The 24,050-nt window shown below is 52.0% G+C and overlaps 2 protein-coding genes across 7 annotated transcripts; both read right to left on the reverse strand.

Moving 5' to 3' along the window:
- Positions 1–275: 275 nt before the first annotated feature.
- On the reverse strand, positions 276–8,456 carry GAL3ST2 (galactose-3-O-sulfotransferase 2). 5 transcript variants are annotated; one of them, XM_056358305.1, is made up of 6 exons: positions 8,266–8,456; positions 6,537–6,942; positions 3,195–6,398; positions 2,252–2,338; positions 1,536–1,815; positions 276–1,443 (listed from the first exon to the last, which is right to left on the reverse strand). In XM_056358305.1, the coding sequence occupies exons 3-6, from the start codon at positions 3,314–3,316 to the stop codon at positions 583–585; spliced, it is 1,350 nt and encodes a 449-aa protein (XP_056214280.1). In that variant the 5' UTR covers positions 3,317–6,398; positions 6,537–6,942; positions 8,266–8,456; the 3' UTR covers positions 276–582. The 5 variants fall into 5 exon arrangements, with proteins under 5 accessions (XP_056214280.1, XP_056214281.1, XP_056214282.1 ...); XM_056358306.1 differs by lacking the exon at positions 8,266–8,456 and adding an exon at positions 7,116–8,187; XM_056358309.1 differs by lacking the exon at positions 3,195–6,398 and having other exon boundaries at positions 280–1,443; positions 8,266–8,453.
- A 5,425-nt stretch (positions 8,457–13,881) lies between these two features.
- D2HGDH (D-2-hydroxyglutarate dehydrogenase) lies at positions 13,882–23,716 on the reverse strand. 2 transcript variants are annotated; one of them, XM_056358645.1, is made up of 9 exons: positions 23,344–23,716; positions 22,818–22,875; positions 21,073–21,212; positions 20,185–20,378; positions 18,940–19,108; positions 17,819–17,962; positions 17,257–17,399; positions 16,290–16,455; positions 13,882–14,297 (listed from the first exon to the last, which is right to left on the reverse strand). In XM_056358645.1, exons 1-9 carry the CDS (start codon positions 23,696–23,698, stop codon positions 14,023–14,025), a joined length of 1,644 nt encoding a protein of 547 aa, XP_056214620.1. In that variant the 5' UTR covers positions 23,699–23,716; the 3' UTR covers positions 13,882–14,022. The 2 variants fall into 2 exon arrangements, with proteins under 2 accessions (XP_056214620.1, XP_056214621.1); XM_056358646.1 differs by having other exon boundaries at positions 23,351–23,477.
- Between the last annotated feature and the right edge of the window lie 334 nt (positions 23,717–24,050).

Raw genomic sequence — 24,050 nt, forward strand, 5'->3', positions numbered from 1 at the left:
AGCCAGCGCGCCGGGCACAACGCATTGGACCCCCACCTGAAACGCAGCCCCAGCATCGTGTGGTGGTTAGATGTCGTTGGGCACGGATGCTGCCGGGCGGGAGACCCAGCATCTCTCCTACACCTCCAAGTGCTGCGTTCCCTCACGGTGCTCTCCTCCTCGTTTTCCTCCCCCTCCTTTTTTTCCTCCTAAGCACCAAAAATCAGGACTTGCTCTAGTGAGCTGCAACCAGCCTCAGCGTAATGACAGCTATTAAATAAAGTCAAATGCAAACCAAATTATTAAGCCTGTGATTAATGATTAAGAGGCAGGAATGTGAGCCAGCTGAAAGCCTGCCCAGCGCCCAGCAGCAGTGGGCCCTCCCCCTGCCTGGGACTGGGGAGGAGGCATCACACAGGATCCAGCCAATGCAGAGCCTTTGGCTCAAGGTCCCCAAAAAGGGACCCATCAGTAGTTTGGTGGCTCCAAACAAAGACCCCTCCCCCTGCCTCCCCCTCACGCACAAGAGTCCTGTCGGCCAGTCACATGCCAGACACGGGGTGATGCAAAGTGGTGGGAAACCACAGTGGATTGTCTCATGCCCTAGTTGGGAGTTGGGAGCTGCATCTTCTCCTGGGAAGTGGTCCACAGCAAGGGCAAGCCCAGCTGCTTCCTCTTCTTGTGTGGGTGTTGAACAGCATAAAGATAGGATGTGTACTGCAGCTCTGGCATAACCATTTTCTGGCACGTTCTCAGAGTGCTGTTGTCCAAGTCTTGTTTGAGGTTGTACCCAAGGATATTTGCAGCCCCTGACTGGAAAGGCAGGAGAGCTCTGTTCTTGATGTGATCCTTCCCCACTGCCCCCTCGTCCAAAAGACAGGTCTCCATGAGCTCCTTCTGTCTGATTCGCAGGTGATTCACCTCCTTCTCCAGCTCCTGGAGTCCTATGGTCTCCTCAATTCTCCTCCAGAAGCTCTGGTTGAAGTGCAGGTAGAGCTTCCAGTCCAGCGAGCACCACACTTTTATCCGCTCCTCGCTTTCTGGAGTCAAGGTCTGGACAGTGTCCTGGCCTCTGGAATTGAGCTTAAAGTAAATCACATCATCCAGATCCCAGCACAAAGTATGCCTCAAGAGGATCATGGACTCATCAAAGTAGTCTGCTATCAAGATCAGGTGGAAGTTCTGCTCAATCTCCTTCAAAACCACCTGGATGTACTTTTCGTCGTCCTCCGCATTGTTATCATAGCCAAAGTCAAACCACATGATATTCCTGGCATATATGTTTTGCTTGTAATCCGCTGGATGGTAATACTTCATGGGTGACGCCAGGTATTCGTTCACATCCTTGGAAATCCTGAAGGCAGGGACACTGTCCTTGTAGTAGATGTAGGAAGACTCCAGCAGAGGAATGGGGTTCCTGAGGATGGAGAAGTAGAAGGTGTTTGCTGCCATCACCTTTTGCACCTATTTGCAGGGAGGAAGAAGAGAGGCTGTTAGTCTGGAGGCACTTGCTCGTTCAACCAGGTTTCTCCACAGGTGTCGTGGCTCTTTCTTACCTCCGAGGGGTTAAACCGCAGGTGGTTGCACATGATGTTGTAGTTTTGTCCTATGGCTTGAAATTCCTCCACAAAGTGGGCCAGGAAGGTCTTTGGGTAGCCCAGGTGGAAGAGCTGGTCAGCTGGCAGGGCGACCGTGAGGTTGTACTTCTCTGCAAACCTGAACATGATGTTCAGAACGGTGCTGCTGGCCGTCTTGTGGGTCTTGAGGAACATGACGTTAGTCTTGGCATGGCAAGGCGTGGGAGGTACTAGCGGCTTCTCATGGCTCTTCGAGATTCTGCAGGAAGGCAACAGATGGGGAAAACAGCCTCTCCAGTGCCGTGCCCCACCTCCGAGACCTGGCAAAGCCCAGCCTGAGCAGGTTCTCCCTCTGATACCACACCTGCAGCTGGGGCAAGGCACCAACCCAAACAAGCCCCATCCCTCAGGTGCAGATGTCAGACAGTTTTCTACTTCTCCGGGTCCTCACTTACCCAAAGGCTTCAGCTCCATCCCCTTTTCTTTTTCCATACAGCTGATTTTGCCCCAAAGAGCTGCACTTCGGCCAATTTGATACCCGCCTGCCCAAATGCAGCTCTAGGACCTAACTTTGGGCTGCTGCCCTGCATTCAGTATCAGCCTAAACCTCACGAGAGTTAAATCAAGTGTCACAGATTGGATCCTTGCTGCCCTGAGCAGATGAAGTCAGGTAACCTTGCTTCGGCTTCACTTACACATAATTTTTATTCTTCATATGGAAGAATCCCGATAGGAAGATGAGTCCCAGGCAAAGGCTGAAAATGATGAGACATTTGATATTCCTGGAAAAAAAGAAGAGTTTCAGTGGATTTTTATCTGCTAGCCCATCCCGAAACACAAACCACCAAACTTTGCATATCGCCCTTGGGGATGTTGATCACCAGGAGCGCAGTTTTACATCTCCATGGTGCCAGTCACTTTTGGCTCCCCTGGCTGTGCCAGCAGCTCTGGCATTAGAGGCAGGACAGACAGAAACTGCACTTTCACTATTACTGTCCTTATTCTGGACTTTGGCAAAACACAGCCTGCTTCAGGCAGAGCCCAAGTTCTTCTGACAGCCTCCTTCTCTGCTCTGCTGCCTTTTATTTTGCTTTTCTTTCAGTTTTCTGGGGCTTTAGAGCTTATTCACTATTCAAACCTCTAGTTTATTCAGTAGAAAATGAGTCCTTTGTAGGGGTATAAGGATTTCCTTGGTAAGAAATCTGAGCGGCTCCTGTAATCACTCCAGAAGATGGGGATCTCAAAGAAACATGAAACTGGGCTTTTTTTTTTTTTTTATACAGAAAACCAATTAATAACCCAACAGCAGCTGTAACGGACTAATTACACCCCGCTCTCAAGCAGGAGGACTGCTTCCACGCTGTGACAGCTCCTCCCAGCCCAGCTCCCGTGTTCAGCCTCACCCAGGTCTCCCTTTCATCAGACCTTCCCGCTTTGGCCAGACTTTTAAACTGCCTGAGCTCAGAGGCGGCCCTTTACACCAAGCACCTCATCCACCCGTGCTTTGCCTGGGGAACCACAGAATCATTTAGGTTGGAAAAGACCTCTGAGATCACCAGGTTCAACCATTAACCCAGCACTGCCAAGCCCACCACGAACCGTGTCCTTAAGCACCACATCTACACATCTTTTAAATACCTCCAGGGACGGTGATTCCACCACCTCCCTGGGCAGCCTGTTCCAATGCTTGGCCACCCTTTCAGTGAAGAAATTTTTCCCGGTATCCAATCTAAACCTCCCCTGGTGCAACTTGAGGCCATTTCCTCTGGTCCTGTCGCTTGTCACCTGTGAGAAGAGACCAACCCCACCATGCTACAGCCTCCCTTCAGGCAGCTGTAGAGAGCTATACGGTCTCCCCTGAGCCTCCTTTTCTCCAGGCTAAATCACCCTCAGCTGCTTCTTGTAGGACCCGTGCTCCAGACTCTTCACCAGCTTCGTTGCCCTTCTCTGGACACACTCCAGCATCTCAGTGTCTGAGAGGGTGAGTCTTTTCCAGCACTCATCAGGCAACCACCATGTATCATCACCAGTGTATTCTAGCTGGGACATGTAGAAGATCTTTTGAAGGTTTGATGCCCACCAAAAAGGAATTTTTCATCACTGAGCTGGATCTGACTTCTCTGGTCCTAAAAGCATTTTTAATTCCATGTGAATTCCATGTTTTCACCTGCCGTTTCCACAACACAGCAGATCTGGCTTGGGCTTTAGGTTATTCAGAGAAGATGCAGTCCCACTTATGGCACGGGATGGTCACACTTATGGTTACCACTCTCCCAAGCGAGCAAGGAAGGCTCCAAACCTGCCCAGTCTGAGGGTCAATGGGGGCACATGGCTTGTTGTGGGCTGGACATGGTGGTCCTTTCCACTGTCCTTCTTGCCAACGGGTCCTCACACGTGGTCCTGCTGCACAGGGTGGTGGCTTTCATAGCCTCCAGCTTGTACCACATGAGAGACACTGAATCACTCCTTCCATTGCCCTTACAAGAGCGCAGGCACCAGCTTTATCTGGCATGGTTTGCAGCCTCCACGGACTGGCCACAGCATGGCAAGCCGGGCTGTGACAGCCTGGACCCAGCCACGGAAAACTGGAGAGGACGGGAGCAGAATCCAGCAGAACATGAAGAGCTGCACATGAGAACACAGCCAGCGCAGGAAGCCACAAACCCGATACAAGCTCAGTGGAAGCGTGGGGACAGGTGGCGATGGCGCAGCACCACGATGGCACTGCAGGAAAGCCTTCCACTTCGCTCGCCACGCGAAGCTGCCTGAAACCACTTTTGCTTCCAGCTTTGCTTTGCGCGAGTGTGCTTGCCGTGTCCAACAGCTGAAGTGGGAAACCCCCAGGCAGGAAAGCTCTCCCCAAAGCCGGGAAGACCCAAAGGCCACAGCTGGCACCAACCTCTCGATACGAATTTGCAGCACAGCTTCTGCATGAAGAGTTTCAAGACACAGCTACAGGGAGTCTTTCGTCAGTATTTCTTAATTTTTTGGTCCCGGGTCTGTTAGGGGGATGGGAGTGGGACAATCACCTTCCCTTTGCTCGCTCTGCGCGTGTAAGTTGAGGTGAGACAGAAGAAATGCAGAGGGGGCCATGGGCAGCCAGCGAGCTCATATCTGTCAGATGCAGCCCCTGCCTATTTTCTCGGTCTGTCATTAAACTGAAGCCGACGTTGGTGTGATGATTTTCCAAAACATGTCACCCTGCCTACCTGGAGGTCTTTCCTCAGCCATCCCGGTGATGTCCTCCTTTGCACCTTTTCTGTAGAGTTTAATATGTGCAGTAACTGTCTGCACATTTGTTTGGGTGGTGTCCCCAAAAAGGCAACTCAGATTGATGCTGTACAGGGCAAACAGATCAGTATACACCTAAAACAATCCTGAAGACAGATGAGGATCACAGTATGCTCCAGAAGGATTGCCAGTCCCTTCTAGTGCAAGAAGACAAGCTCTGGAGACTGTTACATCTTATCGCCTCAAGGCATCCTACAATATTTTAATAGTCATTAAATTCAATAAGCAACTACATAGTGCCATCCTGCCTCCAAATCTTCAAACACACGCAGCACACCAAGTCCATCTCCAGTGTCACTGAGTGCTCCCAGCAGACCTGTTTTGTCTGGACATGCTTTGAAGGCCCCACACTCTGGGCACGTAAAGCCTCAAAGTGCTGCTGGTGCCACACAAGGGATGGGTAGCGCACTGCCAAACATCCCCTGTGGGACAGCTACAGGCACAAACGTGCCACCAGCGAGCCCTGAGGGGCTGCACAGAGCTCACCCCACTCCTTGTGGCACCGTCCTGAAGACAACAGCAACCTGCAGCCAAGTGATGCCCACGTTGTCACTGCAAGCGGTGGCCGCCCAGCCTACGTCAGGCTTGCCAAAACCATGGCAGCTTCCTGGAGCGTCCAGTTTTGAGGAGCACGAGTGACTGATTTCTTCGGCACACAGGCCATGAAGGTGCCAGTCCGCATGCAGGAATGACAGGCTTCTTGTCCTGGGGGTGCCATTTGGATGCTGCCTTGTGGCATGGTGCTTGCTCCCCTGCCTGGGGCTGGGTGGATGGAAAGGTATCTCCTCCCAGCTCAGGGAGCGAGGGGGGAGCGGGGACAGGGAGCGGAGGGCAGCCTGCACCCCACTACACCTCAGCCCAGCCAAGGCGGGCGATGGAGGTCACCAGGGGAAGGGCCAAGGGCAGGGCTGAGGTGATCCCCAGGGAGGGGTGCAGGAAAACAGAGAGCGGGGCAGACACGACGAGGGGGCTGCAGGTACGCAGGGTGGTCAGTGCCTGTGCAGCTGCGGCCTGTGCCTGATCGCTGCAAGGGGTCCGGTCCCAGTTGCCCCTCGGGGCTCGGCCGCTCGCAGCCGTGCTTACAGGGCCGTCATGGCCTTCCACACGTCCCGCAAACCTGCGCGTGGGCTTTTACCACCCGCTCTGCACCCGCTGCCCTGCACGCCTCCGTGAGGGCAGCGCCGCTCAGAGACTGTCCCCTTAGCGTCACACCCCGCGCCCTTTGCCACAAACCTGCAAGTCTCTGACCAAGCCACTTCTAAATCTGTACGTGTTGGGCCAACGGACACCGTATTCAATGGTGGCTAAAATATCCCCCATCCTTTAATCCCTTCAGGAAAGACAAGTCCCACTCGCCAAGAGTTATTTTGCTGCTGACCGCCCCGTACGCACAGGCTGAAGGTGAACTTATCTTTTATACAAAGGTACAGCCATAAGCAGAGGGATTTCATAACCACCCAGCATGTCAGCGGGAGCGCGGGAGGCATGACGCACGTGATCATGGCTGCAGAAGTTCTTCCTTCCTTGCATGACCACAAGGAAGCATTTCACCTGGGGTGCGTGAAGAACAACAGAACTGAGAGTTGCAGGGTATGATCACATCCACCATCTGCTTTTTTGGCCCATTAATACGGTCTTTTGTAAAGCAAAGTTAAGAAAGGCACCATTCCCATGTCACGTGAAAGTTACCTGTCCTGGTTTCAGCTGGGATAGAGTTAATTTTCTTCTCAGCACCTGGTGCAGCACTGTGTTTTGCACACCAGCTGTGTTTTGCACACCAGACCTGCCACCAGCCTGGGAGCCCTTTGAGGAAGCACTTGGGAGCCGGCTGCTAACACACACAATTCTTCTAAGAAGCCAAAAAACTTGCAGAGCTCTCGGCAGGGCTGGCGCTGGAGGTTCGACTCGTCTTTCCAACCTGCGCTGTGCCACCACCCAGCCAGGAAGAAAACATGGAAAACTACCTCTCAGGTCGCACTTGGACGTGCTGCTACAGATGCTTTAAGGCTTGGGATAACCTTCTCGTTCGTTTGGCTTAAGCTGAAAATAACAGACCTCTGTGTCGACCTAACAAGGCTCTTTCAAATTAAAAGACCTGCAATACAGGAAAGAAACATTCACGGCGAAATCAGTCTCTACCCTGGAGCAAACCGTAACTAACTCTATAGGTTATTAACAACTTACAGGGGTTACCTGAAGTGGACCTTTCTACAAACCCCGTTTTAATCCTGCACCCACGGCATTCACCTCTCTCCCCACCCCCCTTACCTTGAAGTGTACCCAGGGCTTTTCATGCTGCCTTGCTGCTGCGAGCTAGAAAATACCTCCTTTGCAAATCGACTGCAATACTCCTTTCCTCCCCGGGCTCCCGCGGCTCTTGGTGTATGCGTCTCTATTTCTAGCATCCCATCGCTGCTATAAATGGCTGGGACAGGTGAGGACAAAGGGAGTGGCTAGGTGTTCCCAGGGGTGGGTGGAAGTCAGTTAATAAGCCATGAAAAGTGCTGGCATGGCATGGCATTAACAGGTACAAAGAGCTGCCTCGGGAGATGGGAATTGCAAGTTTTGCGGGGAAGTGAGGGTTTAGCAGGGGCCCCCTTCTCTCGCGGCTGCAGGAGAGAGGTGTGGGGGGCACACGCAGGCTCCAGGCAGGGTGCTGGGTGGCAGGGGGCTGGAGGAGAGCATCGTCAGCCCCTCCATCGCCCTGCACACCGTCACATCGCTTGCTCAGTGCCCCTTGGTGCCGCGGTCAGCGCCTGCGTGCCTTTCCCCCGCTTCTCGCTCAGTGGTTTAGGACTGTAATTCTCTGCCAGACCCATTCGGCAAAAGAAGATCAGGGACAACAGGTGAACACTCTTCCTGTTCTGCTGTTGGAAATTCTCCTTAAAACATTTAGACTTCCAACTCCTTCCTGATAAAAATGCAATTATTGTAGCTGGTGGTTAAGAGCTTAGAGACTTTACTGTACCTACGCCTTGGGAGAGAGAGCTCCTGCCCCTAAACAGCTGTTATTTTACGATTTGTCTACGAAGAGGCTTTGTGGTGTTATTAACAACCTTTACAGCTTGTATTACACAGGAATTTGAGGTTCCACCAAGGGTCCTGTACACCAGCAGTTCACAAACTGGGTTTGGTGCTCACAAATTGCCCCGGGAGAGCAGGATTTGTCCTGCAGGTCTGCGCGTGGGGTAACCTCCCTGCTCCCCACACCAGGGATGAATTGATGCTATCCCCATTTGGGCACAAAAAGTTTACCCACATCTCCCAGCCTGGAACAGGGGATTAAACTGTTGCTTTTGGTCTTCTGTGGCCGTGCCGCTTCCCAGGCATCTCCTGACATGGCCCCCTTCCCTTCCCCTCGCCTCCCCTCCCCACCCATGGTGCCCACCTTCTAAACCTCATATGCTGGTGGCCCTACCTGCCACACACCAAGAGCCAGGTCCTCAGCATTCTGGTATCCTTCACCTATGTTGCTACATCTTCAGAGTGCTCGAATACACAGCATTTCTTTTTAAATCACAGCCGCCTCAGGCCAGCCCCAACTCCGGTGCTTATCAAGATTCAGAGATTAGCAAGGTATAAGGTTGCTTTCCTTGAGTTTCTTGGTAGAACATGAGCCAATGTGCTGTTTTATGAAGAATTTCTAGGGTTACTGTTGGCACTGTGTCAGCTGCTGCTGGCAGGGGGGGTCATGTTTAATCGACTTCTTTCTCCTGTTACATTATACACGTCAGCTGTGCGATTTCTTGCTCAGAAGCTGATAGAGCTCATGAATCACAAAAGACCATTTTTTACACTTTTACAATTGATTCATTGCTCTCTCCTGGGGTGTGCACACAAATCGCCAGGTTTGGTTACGCAGGAAAATATGGTGCCATGCAGGAATACTTGGCTTCATGCAGGGCTGGGCTGCTCTGAGACTGGGAGCAGTGAAGGTCAGCCAGCTGGTGCAGAATTAGCAGCTGGGGCAGGATGCTGAATGAATAGCTCCATCCTGCCTCACTTCACGCTTGCTTAGGGGAGAGGGCTGTGGGGTAGACCCCGTGGGCAGCTCGGCCCCACACAGCCACTCACTCACGACCCCGCAGCAGGATGGGGAGGAGAACTGGAAGGGTAAAAGTGCAAAAAATTGCAGGTTGAGATAAAGGTGGTTTAACAGGTCAAGCAGAAGCCACGCATGCAAGCAAAGCAAAAGGAATTCACTCACTGCTTCCCGTTCCAGGGCGCATTCAGCCACCTCCGGGAAAGCAGGACTTCATCAAACCAAAACAGTTACTTTGGAAGACAGACACTGCAACTCGGAACGCCCCCCCTCCCTCCTCCCTCCCCCAGCTGTATATGCCGAGCGCAACATCATAAGGTATGGGGAATCCCTTCGGGCAGCTGGGGTCAGCTGCACCCCCTCCCAGCTTCTCACACAGCCCCAGCCTACCCGCTGGCGGGGCAGGGTGAGAAGCAGAAAAGACCTTGACGCTGTGCACACACTGCTCGGCAGCCGCTACAACATCCCTGTGCTATCAACACTGGTCACAGACCCGAAACGCAGCACCATATCAGCTACTGTGATGAAAATTAACTCTAGCCCAGCCAAACCCAGTACAAACTCAGTGTGCAGGGAAACCACCCCTTCAAAGCGTTGAGCATCCACATCATGCCCATATTTGTCTGGCCCAGAAAAAATATAGTTTTGGACGCAAAATTGCTACCACAATGATTCTTTATAAAAATACCTCCCCACACATAGATGTGCCCACACTGTCTCTCCCTCCTATATACAACAGCCAACCAGTATTCGAAAGCATCACTGAGAATGTGGAAGAGAAGGGTAATACCGGTCTAGGAAAGATACTATAAAATAACCCTGCAGTAACTCCCCCCTTCCATGCCCTCAGGGTAATTGCTCTATTGTTTAGCTAAAATGATAAACTTACATCGAGCTTAAGGATCTTCATGGGTAAAGGAGATGGCTAAACGTAGCTGTGCCACAGTTTCCCTGGCCACAGCACCAGGTTGCCCATCAGCCCTGGCTCCCTCCCCAGCACTCTCTCCATAAGTAGCTGAAAAAAAGCAGTATGGAAAGTTCCGCTTCCCAAAAAAACCCCATTCACATGTAAAGCTTGTATTTTAAACAATTACGGTCAGTGGTTTGGGGGGGTAAAAAAAGAGAACGAATGGCGTAGGAAAAAGGCAGAGAATATAAACAGCCTGATCCGGAAAGAACGAGCTGCATCAGCTTAACTTGGCAGAAAGCAAATCCTGTACATTTCTTCTCCAACATCACAGACTTTCCATATTTTGGCATCACCTGATACACAAGCAGCACAGGCTGACTGCATTTAACATTGTCTTCTCTTTGCTGATGATGGCATTGATCACTCTCCTTAACCCCAGAAGATGATCAGCTCCTCTCTGAGTGTTCCTGAGGAACGAAGGGAGAGGTGCGGAATGTGGAGAGCAGAGAGGAGAAGGGAGTTGAAGGGAAGAGACCAGAGGGCAGGCCTAGATATTGCCGCTGCAGGTGGCATAACACAGGGAGGCATTTCTGTTAAAGGCATCCGTGTGGCCAAGTTGAGAGAGTTGTGACCTTAGAACTGTATCGTGAAGTGTGTTTGCAACACTGTGCCATGCGTAAGTCATCGTCCTCAATGCAATTTGACAGCTTGCAGCCTTGTTGAGATGGTGTTCTGGTTAAAAACAGAAGAAAAAAGACTCTATAGGATGATTTGCTTCCAAGAAAAAGGCTCTGGATGGAACATCTATTTCACTGCACTTCAGAAGAACAAAAATCACTGAAAAGCAGCTAATGGAGAAGACAGCTGCTGGGTAGGACAACCACCTTTCCTAGTCTCATGGAGTCCAGCGAGGCCTCCCAAATCCGTAGACCCGAGTACAAACCACTGATCACCCGCCTCTGAGCACAGCCCGTGAGCCAGTTACCCACCCATCGCGCAGACCACCCACCCGGGCCGTGCCTCGCCAGCTTGTCCAGGAGAGGGCTGCGGGAAACAGTGCTGAACGCTTCGCCGGCATCCAGGCAAACATCCACTGCTCGCTCCGCGTCAACAGCAAATGTTATTTTGTTGTAGAGGGTGGTCAGGTTCGTGACACGATTTACCTCTGGCAAATCCCTGGGCTTTTTCCAATCACTGACCTCATTTGGATACAGAGGAGCCTTGGTTAAGAGAGACACGGGTATTGCTAAATACGGATGCAACTGGTGAACACCAAGTGCACCAGAAGATGACTCACTAGCAGGTGGCTCGGCCTGTCCTCTGATAACGGAAGGGTGGCAGTGTGGTTTTGTACAACAAACTGTAAATGACAATCTCTCTTGTCATCAAAAAACAAGAGGCAGATTGTAGGGGGAAAAAAGCAACAATAAACCCCATCTTAGAACAGAACAGCCCAGCTGGAAGGGATCATCTAGTCCACTTCAGGGCTGACCAGAAGTTACAGCATGTTATTCAGGGAATTGTCCAAATGCCTCTTAAGCACCGACAGGCTCAGGGCACCGACCATCTCTCCAGGAAGCCTGTTCCAGTGTGTGACCACCCTCCCGGTGAAGAAATGCTTCCTAATGTCCAGTCTGAACCTCCCGGGCGCAGCTTTGAGCCATTCCTGTGTGTCCTGTCACCGGATCCCAGGGAGGAGAGCTCAGCACCTCCCTCTCCGTGTCCCCTCCTCAGGAAGCTGCAGACAGCAATGAGGTTGCCCCTCAGCCTCCTTTCCCCCTGAAATTAGACAAGCCCAGGTCCCTCGGCCACTCCTCACAGGACACACCTTCCAGCCCTGTCCCCAGCTCGCTGCCCTCCTCCAGACGCGTTCAAGCACCTGAACGTCCTTCTGAAATGGGGGGGCCCAGAGCTGCACACAGCACTCCGGGTGAGCCCACACAAGGCTGAACACAGCGGGACAGTCCCCTCTCCTGACTGGCCGGTGACGCTGTGTTTGATGCACCCCCAGCTGCGGGTCGCCCTCTTGGCTGCCAGGGCACACCGCTGGCTCCTGTTGAGCCTGCTGCCACCCGCACCCCCAGAGCCCTTTCTGCAGGGCTGCTCGCCAGCCACTCCTCTCCCAGTTGATGCTTGTGCCTGGTGTTATTCCATCTCGGGCATGGAATCTGCACTTGGACTTGTTAAGGTTCACACCACTGACGATTGCCCGGTGCTCCAGTCTATCTAGATACCCCTCTGCAAGGCTTCCTGTCCCTCGTGAGAGACAACAGCAGCTCCCGGCTTAGAATAATAGAATGGTTTGGGTTGGAAGAGACCTTAAAGATCACCTAGTTCCAACCTCCCTGCCATGGTCAGGGACACCTTCCACCAGATGAGGTTGCTCCAAGCCCCATCCAACCTGGCCTTGAACATTTCCAGGGATGGGGCATCCACAGCTTTTCGAGGCAACCTGTGCCAGCCCCTCACCACCCTCATAGTGACCATATCATCAGCAAATTTGCTAATGGTGCATTCAGCTCCTGCATCTGGATAGCTGATAAAAATAGTGAACAGCCCTGGCCCTAAGACTGAGCCCTGAGGAATGCCGCTGGTGACCGGTCACCGGCCAGATGCAGCCCCGTTCACTACAACCCTTCCAGCTCTGCCCTTCAGCCAGTTCTTCACCCGACACACCATGAACCTGCTCATCTCACAGTTGGGCAACTTGTCCAGAAGGATGCTGTAAGGGACAGTATCAAAAACCTTACTAACATGTCTACTAAAAACATATTCAAACTGAGGAAATTGAGACAGTGCCCGGGATCTGTGGAGAACCAAGCAGGATCCCGAGTCAAAAAGATCTTTCTGTAATGCTCAGTGACTCCTAAGAGGTATAGAAAACATGCCCAAACAACCCTTATCCCCCCACAAGCGTCCCTGGCCAGACCATATGGACACGCAGCACAGGTGACACATGCTTGTGACAGGGCACACAAAAGTGATGAAAGGATCAACATGAGTAAAACCATTCTATTTTAAAAATAAGGTCATGTACTGATTTCTGATACATACCTACACCACCTTTCCTTCTCTTACCTTCCCTCTTGAGTAAGCCTATTTTTTTTCAATGCCTCTTTTGCAGTCATGGACCTTCCTGAAGGCCAGACAGGCCGATTTTATTTTCCTGATTGTTGCCAGATCTTCCAAGCTGCTTTTGTGTAACAGCTGCCTGAATTATTCTGTGGCCTCACCAACCCAGGCAGGGTGCTGGATGTGGGCAGCAGCCTGCCCGCTGGCCAGGGAACCTCAGAACCACCTCTGGCAGGGTAAGGCAGGAAGGTGAATTAGTACTGGCATGCACGGAAATCCCTCCTGCCTTAGTGCACCACACGCAAAGTGTGGGGAAACCTCTGGGTGATTTTTACGTCGCTGTCATTACCTCCACCCCACCTCACCTAGGTTGCTGGTTGGGAGGGATACAGATTTTACATAGGTCTGTAAATCATTAGAATAACGGCTCTTGCCCTCCACGAAAGCAAATCAAGACTTGCTGTCAAGAACCAACTGGAGGACAAGGAAGCAGGAAACAACGGCTGACCCTGCCAGACAGGTGTCCTGGGGTCCCTCCCCTCAGCCTGGCTGCTGGGGTTTCCCCTCCCATTGATGCTCTCCACAAGTTAGGTCTCCAGGCACTGTCTCTTCTCTGGCCAGTCCTTCCACATGGGACACCACCCCCACTGCCTAATGGGGACAGCCTGCAGGTAGCATCACTGAACAGGCCATACCCTGACGCTGTTGTGGGCTTTTCGACAAGCATATTAGATCAAAACAAGAAAGGGAGAGCAATATTGGATATGTCAGTATAGCATCCACAGGTTCCTCTCCTGTGCCTCTGATGCTTCACTTGGACACCTCAAGTGAGGAAATGCCTCCTCTGGCTGGTGTCACTTCGCTAATAAATCAGAGCAAACTAAGGGGGAAGAGCTGGAATATCCACACACGCTATCCGTGCGCTTGGTTTCAGTGTTCAGACCAAATAGGAAACCCACATGGTCAAAACCAGTAATGCGTTCTTCAGAAAGAGCAGGCACCCCTGAAAAGAGGATCCACGTTCCTTTATTTGTTCCATCACACTAAAGAAATAAAACAAGGAGCAGTCCACGTGCTCGCTTGATCCATCAGCTGAAGTACAGTTACTGAGCTAGAGATGCCATCTTCCCACGACAGCATCTGCTTGTTTCTCAGTGCGTGTTGCTCTCTGAACTGGTGGGCAGAGTCTTGTAGGGATTGAGGATCCCCTTGGGGTCTAACATGGCTTTGAAACGCTGCATTAGAAAGATCGCCTCGTTGGATTTGCTGTAATGAATGTACTGCTTTTTCTTGAAGCCCAGTCCGTGCTCTGCGCTGATACTACCCTTGTGCCTTGCAGTCCACTCATAGACATACGGCTCAATGGCATCCAGCAGGAAATGGCTGTAGGACTCTGCTGTGATGTTCAAGTGCAAGTTTCCATCTCCTGGAAGAAAACATCGCAGAGGTGGGTCTGCAAGAAAAGCTCAGTAGCCCTGCAATGGAGACTCATTACTGCCTCCTCCACGGACGCAAACAACAGTGCCTTTGTTAGTCTCCAGACTGCGAAAAAGGACAAGTTCACTGTCCTTCTACAAACACCAGCCTCTCCATGCACAAATAATTCAAATGGGATCTTTGTTTTTCCATGCTTTCAGTACAATACTTGAGGAAGTGTTCCCAGTTAAGCTACTTTCAAATTCCCACTCTTGTGATTTTAAAATTCGAACTGTGCTGCATTAATTATTGCCCCACTACCGAGATGGCATGCTGAAGACTGCCGCAATGGTATTTCATAATGATCATTAGATTTTAATATGGCCCTTCATCACTTTCTCTCCCTGTTATGTTTGTGCAATGTTCTAAACGCACTTTGGCACCGCATCAACAGAAACAAAGCAAGCAGAACATTTTCTCCTTTTGCTACTTGCATGTGATGGCATTCAATTAAGCCCATAGTTGTTGGGTATTCAGGAGAGAAAACACACAAAGATAAACACAAGTTACTCATTTTCACTCCAGAACCTCTTTCTGCACCCCAGCAAACCCTCGCAGTATGCAGCTTAATACTCAATAGCAAGAGCTACTACAGGCAGCATTTGTTATGCAGTCTTCCAGATCATCTCAAATCAAGCGTGCTGAAGTGTGTTCTGGGGTTTTTTTGTGTGTGTTTTTTAGTTTAAAACAGAATAGCTCTGCTAAGCTTACCTGCTTGCAAAACCAAATTAGTTTCAAAGCATTCTGACCAACGTACTGTTTTTTATGTGCATTACCTTTATTACTCTCTTTTGGAGGGTTACCGGCTCAGAAAAATTGTTTTCCAACAGAACTAATAACTTTGGACAAGCTAGGTGTTTATCTACCAAATGTGTCTAAGTACATTAATGGAATTGATGGTCCAATTAAACAACCTGCATACTTAAATAGAAAGTACAGAGCTTCTTGCTGGTTTTGACTGGGATTGAGTTACATTTCTTCATAGCAGCTGGGATGGGGCTGTGCTTTGGGTTTGTGCTGAGGACACTGCTGGTCACACAGGGACGTTGGTTACTGCTGAGTGTCACCTACACAGAGCCAAGGTCTCTTCTGCCCCTCACCCCACAGCGAGAAGGCTGGGGGGCACAGGGAGTTGGGGAGGGGACACAGCCGGGACAGCTGACCCCAGGCATATCCCATACCCTATGGCATCGTGCTCAGCATGTAAAGCTGAGGTAAGGAGGAGAAAGGAGAGGACATTCGGAGTGATGGCATTTGTCTTGCCAAGACACCATTATGCATGATGGAGCCCTGCTGTCCTGGGGATGGCTGAACACCTGCCTGCCCATGGGAAGCGGGGAATGGATTTGTTTTGCTTTGCTCGAGTGCACGGCTTTTGCTTTACCTATTGAACTGTCTTTGTCTCAGCCCACGTTTTCTCACTTTACCCTTCCAGTTCTCTCCCCCATTCTGCAGGTGGGGAGCAAGCGAGTGCCTGGGATGGGCTCTGTAACCAGCTGGGGTTAAACCAGGGGTCCTCAAACTACGGCCCGCGGGCTGGGTATGGCCCCCCAACGTCCTCAATCCAGCCCCTGGTATTTACAGAGCCCCCCCGCCGGGGGCTGTGGGGGGGAAACCAAGCAGCTGCAGATGGCCTCTTGCCCCTTCATCCGCGCGCCGGCCCCCTGTTTAAAAAGTTTGAGGACCCCTGGGTTAAACCATGACGAGGATACAAATGACCAGTTCAGTGCCTGGCTGGCCAGCAACCTGCCATTAATATATGGAATACAGGCTGAAAGCAATCACAAAGATCCTTATGCACCCTCCTCTTCTGGCAGCTGTCGGCTATTTAGTCTATGCTGCTCACTGATCTAAAAACCACCTTTAGAACTACTAGGAAGCTGCACAGCAAAACCTGGAGCACAAAAGAGCAATCACATCCTTTCCCAGCATCCACGCTTACCCAAGTGGCCGTAGCCCACCACGTTTTTGGCACTCTGGCCCAGCCGAGCCCTCATGTCCATCACGAGATCATACAGCTTTCCCACAGGGAGAGAGATGTCGTACTTGTAGACATAGCCATCGTGAGTCAGGGCCTCTGTAATCCTCTCCCGCAGGCTCCACAGTGTCTGATGAATCAAAGATCAAAGAAATCCAAATAAACCAAGTCCCTCTTGAGTTCCATGCTTTGTGGCATGGAGGGAAAACCAGCCTTGATTCTTTGCATATAACATCAACTTCTGATTTCCCTCAACACCCTCTGCCTCTCGGAAGCTAGTAATAATGCTTTGCTGGCAGCGTCGTACAGTCAAGTGACATGCCGTATCTTCAAGCTTGACAGTACCCCAGAGAAAAAGAACACGGGCATGGGCATCCTCTCCAAAGCTGTTCTGGCTTTCCCAAGAAGTGAGGACATGCCTCCTCTACTGATCTGCAAGGGTTGGTTTGGGAACCAGAGCTGGAAGAACCACGGGTCACTGTAAGAGACCCACGTTCTCTGGGCAGACAGAAATCACTGTCCTTTTCACTGAGACACTGTGTCTGTCTTGCTCGCCAGCACCAGCGCCTCTGGCTCCAGCACCGCTGTCAGGCTGGCCTACACGACTTTGCCTGAAAACTGTCGAAACCAGAAGCTGAGTTGTCAGTGAGCAATTTGGGTCCTACCCCAGCGACTACTGGAAGATGCAATTCATTACTCTGGTCTTTTTAAAAGGGGAAACAGCCACTGAAACCCCAAATACTCAGGCCTTCTGGGAAGAGCCAGCAGCGGTAAGTACCCTCTCAGCATTCTTACTCAATATGCCAAATAAGCTACCACATCACTCAAGGACGTTTACACTAGACATCAATCTGACCATTTTCCTATTAAAAATTCAAATCCAAGTGGAGAATCATGTCAAAGATTTGCACAAGAGGAAATGATGACTTGCCTTTATTTTCTTAGCATCCATTGCCACAGTTCCATCAGCGACCAAACCAGAAGTCATGGCCTGCTCTAGGAAGTTGTTCAATTTGTCTGCATCATGGGTTGAGTCGGAGCCTGAAGTTTCAATCAAAACGTAAAAAGGGCTGCCTGAAAGTGAGGAAGAACAGAATAAGCAGATGCTCTGGGGTAAAAGCACAGCAATTTAGCACACGTTCTGGAGCTTTTCCCAAGCTTGGCACATTTCATGAGGTCACTACTGCCCAGATTTCTCTGGTGCCAGGTGGAAGGGCAGCTCAATTGGCAATCTTTGATCTGTAGGGCACTTCACTCACATGCTCTATCCTTCACCTTGCCACCACTTTTCAGAAAACCAGCAGTTTTGTGGGAACAAGCCGAACTAGAAAATCTTATCTTTAAAGGCTTCCACCAAACCTGATTGGAACTGAATACTGGGTACAACAACTGTGAGGTATGCCCACACGCTCCTTGACATGTATACAGAAAATCAGGCTAAAAATCCCCAAGCAGTACAATGCCTCTTTCTACGGCATGAATTACACTGGTACCTGTCAATGGGTTGGACAATTTGAGATGTCTCTCCACCAGTTCCATGCACTTCTCATCCATGAACTCACAGGCAGACAGGATCTCTCCCAGCATGGCTCTGCTGGTTGTAAATGTTTCCAGAACCTTAGCGAAACTCTGACACCCTTCAGACAGAACACAGACAGGAATCAGGAACAAAAAACAGCCCCGCAAAACCTTATAAAAAGTTTTAAGACATTTATCAGGCTTCAAGTCATCTTTCCCATCTCCAGAAGATGTAAACTGCTAGCCTGCGTGGGTTCAGATCAGTAATTCCTATAAGTTTGAGCTGGGAAAGGTTTCAGAGCAGAAGGATATAGCAATTAGGTTTTGCTGTGGCAAAGACCTCTTGAACCCTCTTAAGGCAGCTCATACCAAAACGTCTGTCCCACCCTCAGATGGCAGCCCAAGAGAAATTTAAAGGCTGCTGTGAGAGTCCGGGCAAATTCTGGAGTCCACTGCACATATTCCACAGGTCTGTCAGCATTTGGAGTCTACTTATGCCCTCCTAGGAGTTTGGCTCTCCGCTCTTAAGGCCACATCTGATATGAGCAAGCTGTGCAAGAAGCCCTGCTAACCCTGGAGGCTGCCGAGAAAAACACCAGCCCCAGCGAAGGTCCCCACCACCAGCTCTGTTGGAAGCCCCAGCAGGGGGGCACGCACTGAGGCTCACTGAGAAGCAGCTTTTGAGCACCTGTGCCTGGCCGATGCAGACCCCGAGCTGCAGACCTGACCTCCCAGCCTCACCTTGTCACTGCGGACTCGCGCGGCTGCAGTGTCACCAGCCCTGCCCTGCCCTGCCCACCTAGCCCAGGCGCTGTCAGACGGCTCAGCGAGGGCACTGCCCTGCCTGCCTCTTCATCCTGCCAAGCTCCTGGCTCCCCTTCCCTCGCAGGGCAACCCTGGCAAGTGCTTTACACATTTACACCACAGATACGAGACACACGCACAGGTATTTTAACGTACAGCACCGTAACACCTCTCACCAACAAGCCGATGCCGGCAGCCTAGCTCAGCCAGCTGCCCTGTGCTCGCTCCTCCCCATTCCTGTTCCCTTCCCAGCCTCTGAGTTCACTGTGAAATGATTAGTATCAGCCCCTACCTAGGAATGCCAGATTCACAGCCTTAGGTTTCTGAGGACAGAGTATGGAGACAGCAGTGATAACCCCCAAGGTCCCCTCAGATCCGATGAAAAGCTGCTTCAAATCATAGCCAGTGTTGTCTTTGCGCAGAGATGTCAAGCAGTCCAGAACCGAGCCGTCAGCCAGCACCTGACATACACAGAACAGAGAGACCCAGTCAAAGCACCTGTGGGAATCTGCTGGCATAAGCTTGTCGACTACCGAGCTGATGAAAAGCTGCCGCTAGCTTCGAGCGGCGGACACCGGCTGCAGCCCATTCCCACAGTCTTGTCACTGTTCTCCATTCCCAGCTCTTCCTCCTCTCTATAACCTACCCGAATCTTCCCCCAAAGTTTTCTGCTGCTTTTTTTTTTACAGTGCTGTTTGCACATCTTCTAGCAGGACAAGTAATAACAGAAGACCTAGATCGCTCTGCTTTTCTTACCAGTGGTGGAGAAGATAAGCCATTCTTTGCAGCCCTAGCTCCCATTATTCAACGGAAACAAGGAACAATATTTGAAACAGTGAACACAGTTAACCAGAATGAAGTAAGCTCTCCACCACCTGAGCCTTAAATCAAGGCTGAATGTCTCCAAGACATGCTATTGAAGGCTGTTTCAACACTAGAGGGGCTAACCTGAGAGACAAAAGCTCCCTTTCTGGGCCTACACAATAAAACCAAACTAGGCTTTTGCTACCTACCCGACTTATTTCCTATTAGCTCCCTGCTCCCAAGACCCAAGATCTCTCAGAACCACCGATCCCGGCCTTCACACACTGAGGCACAGGCCTGTAGGGCAGAAGCAGGCTGAGGAACAGCAGAGACTCTAGGAGAACGCCAGCAGCCACTGGAAGAGCATGCTGCAGGATGGATTTCGCAGTGCCTTCCAGAGATTCACTGCTCCACAGAGAACCAACCTCATGCAGGTAACTTGGGATCATCAGATCTCTCCCTAACTTCTTTTCACTGCTCTGGATTAGAAAACCACCTAATATCTCTTCTGCCAGTAAGGACGAAGCTGGGAACCGTGGTAGCAATAACAGATGCTACACACGTGAAGACACTTGTTGACCCTTCTCCAAAGAGCCAAACAATGGAAAGTTACGAGTGGAAGTCTTGCGAGGAACTCATCTGTGTAACGGACAGCTAAGGGCTACAACAGCAGGAAACAGTAAGGAGTAAAGGTTTAAACACCAAAGGGACCTGCCAGGTACCGCTGCCTTACCACTTCCAGTCCTAGCACTGTCCCTCGGAGAGAGCCGTATCTCAAGAGCCGTAAGCCTCCAGCATTTGTGGCCACATTGCCACCGATGTGACAGCTACCTTTCGCTCCCAAGTCCAGTGGCATGATAAACCCCTGATCCTCCAAGTACTCGTTGAGTTTCTCTAAGATGCAGCCAGCTTGGCACACAAGGATCCCTGAAACGTAAACATCCTGCTACAAGCTGATGCCCAAGAAGAAGGTGCCTCCTCAAGAGGCAGGATAAGTACAAGCAGACACAACCACCTGTTCCTCCAAAACTTTCTGGGATTCAGTTTAAAGGCACAAGATGTTTGTGCCTGCTGCAGGGCATTGTCCTACCCCTCCTCAAGCCTAGGGGAGCTGGGCCATTGCCTTACTATCTGCTCTTCCACAACTCTGGACTGGCAAAACATTAAATATTTTTCTCAGTCTCTCTCTCTCTCTCTCTTCCCCCCCACCCCCCCTTTGTTTTAAGAACTGAAATACCAGTCTGATTCCTAAATCTCCAAACCCAAACAACTTCTAAGTTTCCCCCACCCTCTTCCCTCTGCTAGTGTAGTTATCAGGTGCCTTCTTCAACACTGTCATTCTGCTCCACATGCTGGGTTTCTCATTTAATTTAGGAACAGGTAACAGGAAGACCATGTTTCTCTTCCCTCTTTCTGGCACCAGATGTATTTTTCTATCTGCTACTGTTATAATCTTAGGATTACATTAGCAGCAGAAGCCTGGATGAAACAAACCTCTGATGCCCCCCTTATGATGATGCTGGGCTGAACCTTGCTGGTCCTATAGTTACCAGTTCCCAGGAAAATGGCTGGTCTAGGGCCTGGGGCTCGCTTCTGTGCCTCACCTCTCTACAATATTTACCAGACACCTTGTCAAAGCTGATGATCTTGTTCATGAGAGCAGTGGAGAGAATGATCTCGTCAAAGACAGGTACGCTGCCCCCAACAAGGCCTGTGTTACCCCCCTGTGGGTTCACTGCCAGGTTCCTCTCATAGCAGTACCTGGAAGAAAAAAGGTTTCTGAAGTCTTATGCATTTTAAGGCCATAATCCAGTCTATGAGAAGAGTTTCACTTCCATGTGGATGTCTACTGTTGCGACAGTGCTCACCACTCCCTAAAATTAAGCAGTGTTTAGCCTAAAGACTGAATTGATACAAAGGGACAGCGTCACTGCAAAAGCGAGAAAGCACAGCTTACTAAACTCAGCCCGGCGCTGAGCAAAGGAACAAACCCTTGGGGCTACCCCTGTGCGCATCTACAGATTTGCCCCACAACAAATCTGGAAACAACCACTCACTCTGTTCACACATAAGCTATTTATACAGCAATCTCTGTTAACAACTTGGCTTCCTCAGCGGGCTCTGACAAGACAACCAGCTCTGGCAGTGCTTTAAGACATTACTGCCCTCCTCCTCCCCTCAAGAAATTAATGCCCTGCAAGCAATGAAGCACGTGCATCAATGCCTCAGCTGCTTCACCGCCCAGCCTGCCATATCCCTGCAAAGCAGCACCCATCGCGTCCTCTCCAAACTCACAGAAGTTATTGCACAACGGATGGCACAAAGCCGTGCTGCACCAGCAGTTACCGCAGAAGCCCTGACTTTACTGCGCTCTAAATCCCCCACTTTAACAGGAGTTAAAGTGGGGGAACTTTAACTTTAACCCACTAGGAGCAGGTTCATACAGCTTGCAGCTCTCAGGCAAAACAGCCGTCCTGCATACTGATGCTCACCTGGAGCTGCGCTCGCACCAGCGAACCAGGGAAGCCTTTTTACCGCGGACTAAACATTAACTCCTCAAACTGCTGAATTCTGGCCTAACCTTCTTTACCTTTTCAGCAAGACTTTCCCAAATCCTTCAACACAACTGTTCCCCTTGAGCACTGGTACAGTGTCTAATTTTGACAATTCCGTAGAGCAGAAAAGTCATCGATAATGAATCCACTTGCTTATTTCTCCCCACCTCCGTTTCTCTCCCCCACACTACGTGCTCTTCAGACCCTTCTACTCAAAGACATCAACGCTGATTTCAGAAGTCTGCTGCTGCCCACTTAGCCTTTGCAAGGACAACCGGCCAGGAAAGATTAATTCTATTTTGTAAAACAAATTATAAGTTCAGCCTTTGTTTCTGCCTGACGCTGACATGATACCACCACCCCAGAGAAGCCGAGGGCCAGGGAGAGCGCTGGGCCTCGGGAATACAAGGCACAGGTGGGAGTGCCTTTGCCTTGAAAAGTTCCAGCTCCCTAAGTGACAACACACCTAGCGAGGAACTTGTGTTTTTTTCAGATGAGCCACACTGCCTACCCACTGGTACACACGTACCCCTGGACTAGCAACAGCAGCAGCGTCTCCTGTTGCAGGGAGCAGCTGGAACAAGAGGCATGTCAGGAAGCAGCGGGCAGCCCGAGGGCACCGGGGATATAAAGAGCAGAAGGCAGAGCTGAAGCCACCAGAGCTCCACCACAAGGCAAGCAGTCAAGAAGAAACCACCTCCATTAATTCCAGTGCTTGAGCAAACAGCATCTGAACAGCTAGAAGTTCCCTTCGCCTTCCAGAGCATCCCTAACCCCCCCGCCAAAGCCCAGCAGAAGAGGTGCTCGTTACCTGAGCACTTGGGACACCTCTGCTGTTGTCTGCGGCTTCAACATCAGCTTGCTACAGCCTGCAATGAAAGCAAGGGGCTCACAGGGCAAGTTGTGGGCTCTGCAGAGCTCGGGAAGAGAAAAGCTGGTAAAGCATCGTGTCCAAAACACCACCACCCCCGCCGCGCGCAGGGCGGCGGCGTTTAAACACTTGTAAAACAAACATTTTCAACAGCGGCCTTCCCCTTAAAGCGCTGTGAACACTGCTTGCACAGGTCGGCCTGGCTGGCAGCAGGGCGGCGTGGAAGGTTCTAGGCCTCTGACACCTGACAAAAGCAACAGAAAACGCACGCTTGTTCTCCGCAGTTCAGCCAAAACCGTGACCTGAATCAACTTGTTTCAGGGAAAAAAATGATTAGTGTGTTAAAAGGGCTTAGATTTATTTTTTTGTTTAATGCAAGCCTGAAAGACGGCCGGTGGCAGGTAAGGTCCCCCACGGGGAGCTCCCCGCGCCCGCGGACGGGACACCCCGGCCCGGCCCCGCTCACCCCGCACCGAGCGCAGCCAGTCCACGTTGAACGGCGCCAGCTGCTCCGCGTCCGTCACGGCGCGGCCCGGCACCAGGCGCTCGAAGGCGGCCAGGTCGCGGCCGGACAGGGCGCGGAACGGGCGCCGCCGCACGCCGTACCGGGGGCCCGTCAGCGTCACCTCCCGGCGCCGGGGGGCGGCTGCCGGCGACGTCCCCTCGCCCCGCGGCCGCGCCGCCCCCCGCGGCCACAGCAGCGGCGCCGCCGGGGCAGCCGCACCGCCGTGCCGGGCCGGCGTCCCCCCGGGGCGGCCCGTCAGCCCCCGCAGCCGCGCCCAGCCGCCGCCGAGCCCGCGGGGCAGCGCCGCCAGCCCCATGGCCGCCCGCACCCGCGCAAGCCCGGCCCGCGCGCCGCCCCGCCCCCGCAGGGCCCCGCCCCGCCTCGCGAGCGGCACCGGGCGGGCGGCTCGGCGTCTCGCAACCGCCCGGGCACGGACACCCCGGCGGCGGGCGGGCCCCGCGCCTCGGCCAGCCGCTCCCGCAGCCGACACCCGGCAGCCCCAGGCACCCCCCGGGCGGCCATGGGGGCGGGCAGCTCCAGCCCAACCGCTGCGCGCCCAGCCGCGCCGCCCGCGGCCTCCGCGGGGCCCTCGGCGCACCACGCATGTGCCCCGCGCCACAGCGCCCCCTGGCGGCAGGAGGCCGCCGCAGCGCCCCCCGGCCCCGCGG

This window comes from Falco biarmicus, chromosome 13, assembly GCF_023638135.1.
Source record: "Falco biarmicus isolate bFalBia1 chromosome 13, bFalBia1.pri, whole genome shotgun sequence".
NCBI classification, from domain to species: Eukaryota; Metazoa; Chordata; class Aves; order Falconiformes; family Falconidae; genus Falco; species Falco biarmicus.

Bases quoted from the DNA above. Each gene is read 5' to 3' on its own strand.
- D2HGDH (XM_056358645.1), bottom strand. From the start codon at position 23,698: ATGGGGCTGGCGGCGCTGCCCCGCGGGCTCGGCGGCGGCTGGGCGCGG. The intron at 21,213-22,817 runs GTAACGAGCACC...TTTTTCTTCCAG, and splicing joins GAGGTGTCCCAAGTGCTCAG to GTACTGCTATGAGAGGAACC. The intron at 19,109-20,184 runs GTAAGGCAGCGG...TGTGTATGTCAG, and splicing joins CAGTGCTAGGACTGGAAGTG to GTGCTGGCTGACGGCTCGGT.
- GAL3ST2 (XM_056358304.1), bottom strand. From the start codon at position 7,252: ATGCTAGAAATAGAGACGCATACACCAAGAGCCGCGGGAGCCCGGGGA. The intron at 2,339-7,115 runs GTAAGGGGGGTG...CTTTTTTTCCAG, and splicing joins AGCCCTGGGTACACTTCAAG to GAATATCAAATGTCTCATCA. The intron at 1,816-2,251 runs GTAAGTGAAGCC...GCCTTCCTGCAG, and splicing joins ATGAAGAATAAAAATTATGT to AATCTCGAAGAGCCATGAGA.